We start from the raw sequence: 13,239 nt of genomic DNA on the forward strand, positions 1-13,239 counted from the left end.
ATGAGCAAGGGACTCATGTCTGAGTATACCCTTCCACGCTTAGGGTGGACAAAATTATTTACAACAAGGGGTGGTGAGGGACAGAGTCTCTGAATTAAGCAGAATACTCTCACCCAGTCAAGAGATCAGGGCTAGATCCAACACCGTTTTTTAGCTCATTGCACCATCCCAGTTTCAGAACCTGGCTGTATGCAAATTAGTCTGTTCCTGTCCCAGTGCATGATGGGAACAGGGCAAACCAAACTACAAAAGCCAATTCTTACACTGGGAAGGAAACAAGCTTCCGGGGACCGGTTTCTGGCATTACAGCCGTCTCCGGCCCGGCTTGCTTGAATCCTGATGGTGCAATGAGCAAGGGACTCATGTCTGAGATACAGTTACGGTCTTTATAGTTCAGGATCTTCGCAATGAGGGCTCTAGGAGCCTCGCCTGGGCGCGGAGGGGGCACAAGGGCTCTATGCGCGCGTTCCACGACGAAGACGCCGGACAGACCAGACGGGCACAGATGGGTACGGATCCAGGTTTCTAGGAAGCGTTCAGGGTTCCCCGCCTCCAATCTCTCCGGCACTCCTAGGACCCTTATGTTACTCCGACGGGCCCTCCCCTCCGCGTCTTCAGCTCGCCTCTCCAAGGCTCGAGTGGCAGATGTAAGTTGCGCAACTGTCTTCTGCAACGAGGCCACTTCACCCTGTAGTTGTGTAATATTGCCTTCTGCATCTGAAACCTTATCTGCCACTTTGTGGAGGTCGGTCCGGAGTAGATTCACATCTATAGAAACAGTCTCTATTTGCCGCTCCAGGGCAGAGTGAGAACCCTGAACAGCTTTCAAAAGTTCGGCCCTAGATGGTTCCGCAGGGCCTTCGCTTCCGTCCTCGGGGCCCATCTGGCGCGTAATCCTCTGCGACTGCTGGTGCGGGGTAGTGTATTGAACAATAGTGTTGGGCTGGGAGCCCTTCGAGGACCGATCCTTGCGTGTCGCCATACTACTAGATGGACGCTGTACTTGACTGGTGCGTTCCAGAGGACCCACTTGTGGCTCGCCGGCCTGGGAAGGTGAGTGCGAGGATGTCCAGACCACGGCCAGGCAGCGGAGAGGCCGTTGCAAGACTCGCGTCAATCAGGTCACGGGCTATGTCCAACGTCAGCCAGACGACCCCACAACAGTGGCAAAACGATGGTAGCAGGCTCCCGACCTCTGGGCCACGTTAAGAACTCAGCCGTGATCAGGGCCCCGCGTCTGCCAAAGGAGCGACCAGGGGCCGGCCGTACCGTTCGTCAACGCACCCCTCCGGGATCCCTCCACCTCCAGTTGTTGACAGTTCGGGTCCGAGGGCTCCAGGGGCCCCCCTCAAGGCGGGCACCCACTCGCAAGCAAGTGGTATTCAGGAACTCCCCCCTCACATGCGGCTACAGTGCCACCCGGGAGCCCCCAGGGCAAGCTATCCAAGATGGCGGGTGAGCGCAAAACGGGCGCCGGCGCCACGCCACTCTCCAGGCGCCTCGTCCCACGTCTCCCGCCAGGAACCGAGGCACCAGCAACGGGCAGCGGGGGTGTATCGTGCAGGCTCCCGTGTTGAGGGGGGAGGGGCGAAGCTTCAGTTCTCGCGTGTCCCGGCCAGTGGCCCAGAAGAGGCCGAGCACCCAACAATTAGGGCCCGTCAGGGGCCAGGGTCAGAACACTCACGGAGTCCTTCGTGCCGGTCAGGGTCCCCAGAGTCGCAGGCGGCTGTCAGCCGACCCCCGGCGGGATCAGCGCTGAGCCGGGCCGTCACAGCAGGGGCCTCGCCCGGGACGGGCGGCGCGCGGTCCCACCGTCAGGCAGGCAGGAACTCCGGGGGTCCGTGGCCGCCAACCGCCACCGCCAGATGCACCCCAGTGGTGTATTTCAGAGCGCCGAGGTCTGCCAGGGAGCCCCCCGTGCCAGGAGCTGTCGCGCGTCCGCGCCAGGCGGGCCGCTTAGCGGACGGGCTCACGTTCTAGGCCCAGACCGCGGCGTCGCGTAGTCCAAAGTGGCGCCGCGCACGTCGGCAGCGCCACCACCTCCGCTCACAGCCGACCTCCGAGTTTCTCCGTCAGCCCAGAGGCTCCAGGCGAGTTGGAGAGGTTTCCAACATCGAATTCAGGGACTTTGACAGCCCAGGCAGGATGTTTGAACAGGATTCTGCGGGTCCTCGGGACAGAGCTAGTAGAGCTCACGTCCTGTCGGCCATGTTGCTTGGCCACCCCCATTATTACACTATGGACCATGCATAGATGTCAATAGAGGTCGACTCACAATTTGTCTACATATTGATAATCTGTTCCATTTAAAAGAGCCGGTACCAGTAACCTGAAAGCGAACCTCATTTATTTAAAGACTGCACATATTCTTGCCTAAGTTGTACAGCTGTGCTAAACTAATGGTTCAAGTCATATTTCAGGGTAGCACGCTTGAGATTCTATTTAAGTCTGGACAATGTCACCAAGACTGTGGAAAACTTACTTGTATTATAGAACCCAACTGAGATTCAAAATCGCCTCTAACTGACGGTTGTGGTTTTCTATAAATGAAAAATGATGTGTCAGAACACTTTGTCGAGACGAGTGATCGCATTTGCCTTAACCCCACTTAATTAGTGTGATTACCTGAGTCTATATTACGCATTGGTCGCAGCACTCATCTGTTTTCCTCCTCGGTTCAATTTTATTCTGTTTCCTTTTTCAGAAATAGTGATCTGTGAAATTAAAAAATGTTTTACTAACTCAATGACTTATGAAAAGGTGCGCTAGTGATGACACAAGCTAAGCAGCGACTTAAGAATTATTGCTTGTTGACATGGACGCGAAGATAACAAAGGTTTGATCCGCCATGTGTCGCAGGATCATCAATAACCCGATCCGCATTACATCGTTGGCTTTTTGACTTAATATGAAAAAGCCATGTCGTGTCTTGAAACTCAACCGTCTTAATCCATCAAGTGATTCTCTCCCTGGTGTACTTGCTGACGGGAGATTCCGTGACACATTTAGAATAGCTATGTTGATAACGCTTAACGTGACATGGCGGTGTTGTCATTGGGGCAAGTTGAACTAGAGCGCATTAATGCTCGTACTAGAGTGCAATTAACATCTCGTTACATCCCTTTGATGTTTACTATCGGACACTTTGGCAAAGCAACATGCAATTTATAAACAAGGCGTCGTGAGAGTAACTCGCTAAGCATTAAATCTAGGCTTGCTTACTTGTGCGAAACTTCTTGGCGTTCGAAAGAGTCTTTCCTGTTGGTAAAGCTCTGTCAAGGCGTGGTCCCAGGAAAGAACCAGCGGTCAATTTGTCAAGATACTTTCTTCGCTTTATAAAGTGTTGTAACAAGTGGTAGCTTGTAACTACGCGAGAGCTTGAGACCTAGAGAGCCTCCGGAAGTCCGTTCAACCTGCAGGGACTACAATCTTATGGTGCCTATTCCAAAATGGTGGCTCTAAGACGTACATTGTACAAAGTGGCGGCCATTTATAAAGAGGAGGACTCGCGCAAAGTTGCTTGAATACCAGGACACAGCTTGAAAATAAATAATAACGTTATTTAAGAAGTTTCGCACAAGTAAGCAAGCCTAGATTTAATGCTTAGCGAGTTACTCTCACGTTCTAGTAAGCATATTTTCTGTTCATACTTTCTTAATGATTTACATTCCGAGTTACTACCTGGAACGTTAAAGGTTTAAATAACCCAATTAAAAGGCAGCGGGTATTGTCTCATCTAGCCAAGCTTAAAACTGACGTTGCCTTACTCCAAGAATCCCATCTTTCTAAGAATGAGGCCTCGAAACTTAAACGATGTTGGGTGGGACATGTATTTAATTCCCCTGCTATGGGTAAGAAAAATGGCGTTGTGATTTTGTGTCATAAAAAGTTAAATGTTTCTACTGTTTCTCATGACTGTGATATTGATGGTCGTTGGGTAATTGTTAAACTCCTTATAGATAAGATTCCTATAGTTTTCTTTAATGTCTACGCACCTACAGGTGTTGATTAATATTTTTGGCCTAATATCTCTGAAAAATTGTACTCACTTAATGATGACTATATCATTTTTGGTGGTGACTGTAACCAAGTCCTTGATCCCATATTAGATAGAAATTCCAAAGTTAAATTCTGTACAACCAAAATGCATTCTCAATTTGCTGTTTCCATCCATCATAAAGCTTTAGTAGATATTTGGAGATTATGCCATCCAGACCTTAGAGAATATAGCTTCTTTTCTCCCTCCCATCATTCCCAATCCCGTATAGATTATCTTTTTCTCAGTAAGTCATTAGCCCAACATGCCACTTCCTCCGAAATTGGTTCCATTTTAATTTCAGATCATGCTCCCGTTCATGTCGATATTGACCTCATTCCCTTTCCCCCCCCATCCTGGCCATTGGAGATTTAACAATTCATTACTTCTTGAACCTCTTTTTTGTACCAAATTCACCGCCTTTGCCAATGAGTTTTTTTTATGATCAACCATACCCCAGTCTCCTCTTTTGTTATGGTGTGGGATTCTTTCAAAGCAGCTGCTAGAGCTTTTATTATCAATTTTGTCTCACAGAAGAAAAAGTTTATGGAAGCTAAATCAACTCAACTTCTTAACAAAATCAAACTCCTTGAATATACATATTATCATTCCAATACTGAATCCTCTCTTAAGGACCTTATTGATACCAAATTTACTTTTAATAAATTAACCACAGACGCGGCCTCCAATTTTTTATTGAAATGTAATTCCCGCTTTTATGGAGGACAAAATAAAATGGGAAAATTACTAGCCAATTATCTGAAAGTAAGAAAGGAACAAATAAAAATTGATTCTATTCAAAGTCCTACAGGTGTTTCCGTATTCAAAGACAAAGATATTAAATGAATGTGTTGACTTCTATAAAAATCTCTATACTCCTGAAACTACTCCAGATCCGGTTGATCTTCTTTCCTATTTCCAAACTATACCCTCACCTCCCTCCACACATGTGGATTTTGGACCCTTGGAATCGGACATCTCACTTGCCGAAATCTCCCATGCGGTATCGGTCTTACGTCGTGGTAAAGCACCCGGCCCGGATGGTTTTACCATTGAATTTTATAATCATTTTGCTGCACTTCTCTTACCAAATCTTTTAATTTTATTTCAATCCTTTCTTGATTCAGGTTCTTCACGAGGTACGTTTCAGGAAGCCTTGATTTGTTTAATCCCTAAGGAAGATAAGGATCATTCTTTATGCAAGAACTATCTCTCTATTTCTTTGGTAAATACTGACTATAAGATTTTGGCTCTTAGGATGGATCCACTTTTACCTGACTTAATTGGCCCTGAACAATCAGGTTTTGTCAAAGGAAGACTTTCTTCAGATAATTCCCGCGTCTTTTTTAATGTTCTAAGTAAAGCTTCTTCGCTCAATTTTCCTTTGGCTGCTATCTCTTTGGACGCGGAGAAAGCATTTGATAGGATTAGCTGGGATTTTATGTTTAATGCTCTTAAATGGGCTGGTTTCCTGCCTAAATTTATCTCTTATATCTCCTTATTTTATTACAGTCCTCAAGCATCGATATTTGCTAATGGTATGGCTTCTGATTATTTTCCTTGCACAGAGGGGTTAGGCAAGGTTGTCCTTTGTCCCTTTTATTATTTGTATTGGCTTTAGAACCTTTTCTCACTAAAATTCGACTTGACGATAATATCTCTGGTTTCCATTTTGGTTCTCAACAAGTTAAGCTTTCAGTTTATGCAGATGATATTCTTTTATACTGTTCTGATCCTCAGTCCTCTCTTCCTTTCTTCCTTCACCAGGTTTCTTTTTTCTCTAAAGTTTCTGGGTATTGCCTTAATGTTGACAAATGTGAAATCCTACCTTTAAACCACTTATGCCAAAACATCTTTTCAAACATTCTGGTTTCTCTTGGCAACCTTCTAAGATTAAATACTTGGAAATTTGTTTCGCTTCGCTCTTATCTGACACTCTTAAAATACATTTTGTTTCTATAACCAAAAAATTGAACAATGCCATTACCCGATGGAATCCTTTGGTTCCATCCTGGTGGGGTCGTCTCGATTCAATTAAAATGATGTTATCACCTCTTATATTGTACATTATCTCCATGATTCCTATCCATATTTCTGACTACTATCTCAAGAAGATCGACTCTACTTTACTTAAATTCTTGTGGAAAGGCAAACGTTCTCGTATAGCTCTTGTCACCCTGAAGAAAGATAAATCTAATGGTGGACTTCGCTTCCCTAATTTTAAAACTGATCATCAAGCTTTTTCCTTGAAACAAGCTGCACATTGGATTTCCACTGATCTCACCTTTTATCCTCCTCTCTGGCTACAAATAGAATCTTCTTTTATTACTCCCTTTGATTTCAGAGAAATCCTCTCCTTCACATCCAACATGACCTCTTCGAAACCCTGTCATTTCCCACTCTCGTAATCTTCTTATCCCTTTTTGTCCTCCTCTTACGCCTCTATTACTTCTATTCATTTACAGCCTATTTGGCATAATAATCATCTTTGGACCCGTAATCGTTCCATATACTGGAAGTCTTGGTACTCCAAAGGTTTACGATGGCTTTCCCAACTTCTTTCTAACAGCCAACCTCTTCCCTTCTCTGATCTACAATCTCAATTTTCCTTATCTTCCTCATCTCATTCACAGTATAATTTGCTTTGTCCCATCCTTCTTCAATACCTTCAATCTTTACCCGTCACCAACGATATCCCCACTATCTCTCAAACTGAATCTTCTGCGTTAGACCCCTTTCCCTCTACTTCTTTTCTATATAAATCCCTTCAACTTTTATTGGACAGATCTAAAACTAAAATTGAATTGGCTTGGGAAAAATACCTTTCTCAGGATTAACCTGTTCCTCTTTGGGATAAGATATGGTTAAAGATTCATAAGACCTCTAGAGCCGCTAATACCACCCAAACCCTTTTTTTCATTTATACTCGGATTTTATTTACTCCTTTGATTTTGTCCACTTTTTCATCTAACAATCCCTCTACTTGTTGGTCTTGCCCATGCTCTGCTGCTGATTTAAAACATATGCTATTTGAATGTCCTCCTATACTCCAATTTTGGAAACTTATTTGGTCCCAAATTCAAACAATTTTATTGTCCAAATTTCTTTTTCCATTACACACATTTTTCTGGGTACTCTTTCCCCTCTTTGGAACCAATCTTCACAACAATATAAACTCCTCAACCTTTTGATTGCTATTGCTTTCCATCTCATCACCTCCAATTGGAAACAGGCAAATAATGTCACCTTTCGCTCTTGTTGGAATGCGGTTTGTTTCCATCATCGCTTAGATACTAATTATGTTTCTCCCATTTCCCTGGCTATCAAAAGAGATCTCCCCGGCTCCCCCTAACCAATTACTTATCTTTAGTTGCTTCTTCGTCCACTACGTCTAAATTTAATTTAGATGAAGTACAGAAACCACCTTGAATTTCTCCACTGCCTTTTTACCACTTTTGTTAGTTATTTACTAATTGTCTTTTGATTGCTGTTCTATTTGATTAATCTTATTTTTAGTTATTGTTATGCTTACGATGATATTTCTATTGATATATTTTGAATGATTTTCTTCTTTGCACTTCTATATTTTGTATTGCATTTGCCAGTTTATAGTTTTCTTTATCATACAATATGTTTGGTTGTAGCATTTTAACTGTTTTCTTCTTTTCTGCTCTGTTTGTTTTTCAATAAACTCAAACTTAAAAAACAAATAGAACCTGATGCGATGGAGTCAATGCATCTGGGTTGTAGAAATCTGCTGCTTCTACTCCTCTGAAGCCATTGTGCCCTTGGTTGAAGGCGGACCAGGATTTGGATCAGTAACAATGAGAACAAATTGTGTATTCCAGAAGTGACTACAATTCTATATTGTGAAGTTAGTAATCAATATTCTTAGAGATCTGTTATTGACATTCACTTTGATAACAAATACATTGATTTCTTTTGACACTCTTGCCCACAGTGAATCCTACAGTTCCTGTAAATTTTATAGAGACACAATTTACTTAAGATCCCAAGATACTTTTAGAGCAAAATGAGATCCTCAAATTTGGCAAATTAGTGCTGGATTTCAATAGGCCTTCAATGTAATGACACACTAGACAAAGGTTTCCGAAAAGAGGACTAGGATTTCACATCAACAGGCAATACTTGATATGATTGCAATATTATTCAAGGCAATTAGATTGTTTTCCCACACATATGGAGGCCACACATTGGAATATTTGTTGGAGAAGGCAGGTTAAATGTTTAGTGGAAACCAAATAAAACCATTGTGATGAAAATAAAGCACATATTTACTTGTAATTGTAACAAATTACCTTGCCCAGTACTAAAATACAAAGGTTACTCTTGAAATTCAGAGCTCATTCCACAAGGCTTATACTGAATGATTAGTGTAGCAACTGGAATGTCAATGGCAGAAGCTAAAACAAGCTTTGGCAAATCCATGCTGTCTAGCCATAGCCAAATTGTCAATGGTTGATTCTTTTTTATTTTTGTTGAAAGTAGATGCAAAAAAAATAAGATGAAAAAACATGCATTGTCAACTAAATGAGGCCACCATATGCTTGCAGTGAAAATTGCAATTTAAAAAAACATTCACTGATGCAGCTGATTTACTAGTGATTCTTTTTTTAAACGTCTTTCAGTTGTGCTATGATTGTAGTAGCAGTAGTATTAGGAATTGGTGCTGTTGTTATATTATTAGTGAATCAAAAAATAATAAATAAGGAAATAAACCAACAACTCAAACAGCAGACAGCTACAATGTTACAATGTCATTTACACGCTTAAAACCAGCAACTTTGAAAATGAAATGGAAAATAAATCACCATCTTACTGGGCACCTGAAGTGTAGGCAAAATATATAGTGGTTCTTTATAATTAAAAAGACTTAAATAAAGAAGCACACCCTGGAGAGTCGAACCAAGGTCGTGGAGAACTGGACCAGAAGGAACAATCTTCGCTTTGTGGGCTTCCTGGAGGGCATTGAGGGGGTGGCTCCCGAAAGTTTCCTAGAAAATTGGATCCAGTCCTGGGTCCCTGAAGGCCTCCTGTCTTCTTGCTTTGTTATAGGACAGGCCACAGGTCGTTGGTGTCTGCCCCACTGTGAGATCCTTCACGACTGATGATCGCTAAATTCCTACATTTCAAAAACAGGGATGTTGTTCTCTGCCAGTCCCGCGAGCTGGTCCCTAAGACCTTCCAGTCCACTAGAATCCTAATCTTCCCTGATTATACATGGAAGAGGTGCGGTGCAGTGGCCAGGATGGTTGACGGGGAATGCAAGATCAAGCAACTCAGAACAGCCAGGTTTTCAGCTGTTTTTGGAAAAATGGTGAGTGAGGGACTTCTGGGAGTGATTTCCACAGCTTGGGGCCCTGATATGAGAACGCACTCCCATCCGTGACCGTTACTGTTGGGATAACACATAAGGAATGGCCACTGGAATGAAGCGAGCGGGCTGGCTGATATGCTTTAACAAAGTCCTATACATAGCATTGGCCCACTCCTGCTCTTTCTCTTTGCACATAACCCAACCTTTTGAATTAATTTGCTTCTCTACTGGGAGCCAATGCATCGCCAGCAGCAGACTCACCACCGATGTCCACTTTGGAAGCCTGTAGAGTATTTTTTTAAAGTTCTTTTTATTGCAGTTTGAACAAACAAAACATACAGTGGTCACGTGAGCAAGCTACAGAGGCACACAGTATAGCACAGTGGGTCTATCAGGTACATGCATGTGCTAGCGACAGGCATTGACAGCGTTTGACAGTTACAGATCGACCTCGAGAGCAGATCGGTTAAGCTGGGGGGGTCGCATATAACACCTCTATACTCATTCCATTTATTCCACACCTCCGCCCATTTTTGGGGGCATCCCCGGGACAGTTATACAGTTCTTTCTTGTAACATGCACCAGTCCATGTCACGCTTCCATTCCACTAAGCACGGAGCCGTATTTGCCCCCCGAGTCTTGCAATATTCCGTTTTGCCACCATCTGGCCGAGAGTGACCCACAGTATGCCTCTAGCTGGGAAGTCCGTTGGTTCCCAAACGTTCAGAACGCATCGCTTCGCTTCTGGGCGCAATGCAGCCCCCCACACATCTCGCATACATCTCACCACCTTCCGCCAGTAGGCCTGCAACACCGGACACTCTCATATCATGTGGAAAAAGGAGCCACTCATTCCGCATCCCCTCCTACATCTATCATCTTTGCTCCTGCCCATAGCCTTGAGTCTAGTGATAGAAATATAGACTCTGTGGAGAATTTTTAGTTGAATGAGTCGGAGCCTAGATGAGATAGCAACCTCCCTAGGGGAGGCCAGCGCGGATTTCCACTCCTCATCATCGATAATCAAACCATCCTCCTCCCACCTCCCCTTGAGGCCCTGCAATAAGTCGGGGAGATTGTTTATCAGTTTCTTGTAGGTGAGTGAGATTGCATGTTGAGGTAGGAAACCATCCAGTAATCTATCCTCTAGGGGGGAGGCCGGTGGAGGCACAGTGCCGCGTGGAATGTTGTTTTGTAAGGAGTGACGAACTTGAAGATACCGGAAGTACTCAGTGTTTGCCAGTTCGTACGCCGTTTGGAGGGATGATAATGACTTAACACCACCCTTGTCCCATAGGTCCCCAATCCGGGCGATACCGATGAGGTCCCAACTCCGGAATCCCTGAGTGCGACCCAGGAAGCCGAGATGCTCCGAAACCCAAAGAGGGGTAGCTAATGTGAGCACGTCTTGCCAGCCCAGCTTCCGCTGGCCCATGTGCCATATTTTCACAGAATGGAGTGTAGGGCTCGTGAGGTCATGTTTGAGTGGTTGTGAGTAAAGCACTGCTTCATAATTCCCACCAGGCAGGAGCCACCTGTCCATGCCGTATCCTGGGTCATTACCCGCACAGTAGGTACCCTGGTTGATCACAGCAAGATGCGCTGCCCAATAGTACCTGCGGATGTCAGGCAGAGCTATCCCCCCGTCGTACCACCCGAGAGTCAACTTCTGTAGAGCAATTCGTGGTCCGCCTGCCCATAAAAGGTTTCTCTGCGCTGCCTCTATGGCCGAGAAATAGCAAGGTGGGACGAGATCAGGATAGTTTTGGAGAACATACAGCAAGCGGGGCAGCGCCATCATTTTGAATAACGCTGCGCGGCCCAGTAGTGAGACTGGGAGCGTCTGCCAGGCTGCAGAGTCGCGCTTAAGCCTCTGTAGGGGCGGTAATAAGTTCTTATCGTACATTGCTGCCTTGTCTCTGGATATATAGATACCCAAGTAAGTGAAGCCTGCGGTGACTATCCTAATGGGACAGTCCCTTGGGGGGGGCAGGGGCACTTCCGTGGAGGACGTATAGGAGAGATTTCCTGTAGAGCATTATTGCTGCAGAATTTTGCTCCACCTTCAATTGTCTAATGGAGGATTTGTTCTCCCCCAAGTTGAGTACATAGCCGTAATTCAATCTCGCCATGATAAGTCCCTGTACCACCATCCATTGAGCTGAAAATGGTAGTAACCCAAAAATATTTCTCAACTATTTCAAAAGGGTAAAACGTGGCCACCACCTTTAACACCTGCAGCTTCATTGACAACTTGTCATCGAGCACAAACCCCAGGTTCTTAACCTTAGGGGCTGGCTCTGGCAACAGGCCCACAATGTTTGGCCAATGGTGGGGACCCCGAAGGGACGAATTCCTTCCCAGCACCAACAGCTCCGTCTTCTCTCCGTTCATTTTTAGTGAATGGTGATTCATCTACTCTGCCACTTTACTCACACCTGAGTTTAAGGCTTCTGAGTAGTGGTGCTGTGCAGAAGACAAGGAGAAGATGATTTAAGTGTCATCTGCATAAAAGAATAACATGAGACCACAACCTTCCACCTCGTCTGCTAGTGGGTGCTTATAGATATTAAAGAGTGCTGTACTTAGGTAGGATCCTTAAGGAAATCCTGAGTTGAGAGCATACTGCTCTGAGGCGTTAGCGGCTGAAATCAGCTGAAAAAGCCAGTCTTCTAAGAAGGAAGTCAACCAAGCAAGGGCCATTCCCCGTATTCCAATCTCAATTAGCCTCTCTAAGAGAGAGACATGGGACACAGTCTCAAAGGCCGTGAGAAGAATCAAAGCGGCTGTCTCGTCCTCATCCAGGAGACGCCTAGGATATTCCATAAGTCCTAGATGGATTCAGTACTGTGTCCCATCCTAAACCTCTATTGAAAGGGATGAAAATAGTCTTGTGACTCTACAAAAATTGTCGAGTTACCTCATTTGAAGCCGTTAAATAGAAGCTGCGAGCACTGAACCTGCTATATATGCTCCTCTTTCCAGTCCTCCTCTGTGTGGTCCATGCATCCAACTCCTTCTTACTTGACACCACTTAGGCCGCATGGGATTGGAGGATGGAGCTCCAGACTTTGCCCAGCCATTTACCCCCTCCGTGGGGGAGGGTGAACCACATGGGACGGCCGTTGATGGTGTGGCCCGCAGCCGTGGCAGACGACCGGGTTCTCTTGGTCGCCAGATGGGGACTGGTAGGTCTCTGGCCTCTTCTGCCACTGACAGCCCCGGTCCCTCATGGAACACTAATTGTGGGGCTGCTGCAGCTGGCAGCCCATTTCTCTTAACAGACTCAGTGACTTCGTCATCTGCTTCTTGAGTGAACAGCAGTGACGAAGAGTGAACAGGAGTTGGTGGTTATGGTCACCCATTGGACTCGACTGTGACATTGTGCTAGCAACACAATATCATTTTCAGTGAGTAATTCCGGTGAGGGGACATGAGTTGTATCGGTCCAAAAGTTGTTTTGGGGATTTTTGTGAGTTGCTTTGTTGGGGTGAGAGATGTTTCTGGAGTGGAAGTGGGGGGTGTCTTTGGGGGTTGGGTCAGTTCAGCCTAGTTGGACATGTGTTTGTTCATGTTTCAGGCAGGTTGCGATCCTGAGGCTCCCTTTCCTTGTGATTGTCTGACTCAGTGTTGCCCAGACCCATATGCCCGCCCCTACACCAGATGGCTCTTAAATTATTGACGTGGAGTGTCAATGCATTACATACCAATGGGGTAACCCAGTATTCCGCCAGACCTGGGTCATGTGAGGTACAGTAAAATTGCTCCATACAGAAGAAAAGGATTTGTAAAAATCACATCACCCAAAATAAACACATTCTTCAAATTAGTATTATAAAATTGACAAATGAATACCATGTTCAGC

General features: G+C 45.0%; 1 protein-coding gene across 1 annotated transcript in view; it reads left to right on the forward strand.

Moving 5' to 3' along the window:
• The first annotated feature begins 990 nt into the window (after nucleotides 1-990).
• The window catches only part of LOC144823562 (uncharacterized), a 66,544-nt gene continuing 54,295 nt past the window's right edge, over nucleotides 991-13,239 (forward strand). Inside the window, exon 1 of the mRNA XM_078682173.1 lies at nucleotides 991-1,053. Coding sequence (XP_078538299.1) covers nucleotides 991-1,053 — 63 coding nt within the window. The remainder of the gene's footprint in view (nucleotides 1,054-13,239) is intronic.

The sequence above is a fragment of the Lissotriton helveticus genome, chromosome 3_1, assembly GCF_964261635.1.
Source record: "Lissotriton helveticus chromosome 3_1, aLisHel1.1, whole genome shotgun sequence".
NCBI lineage: Eukaryota > Metazoa > Chordata > Amphibia > Caudata > Salamandridae > Lissotriton > Lissotriton helveticus.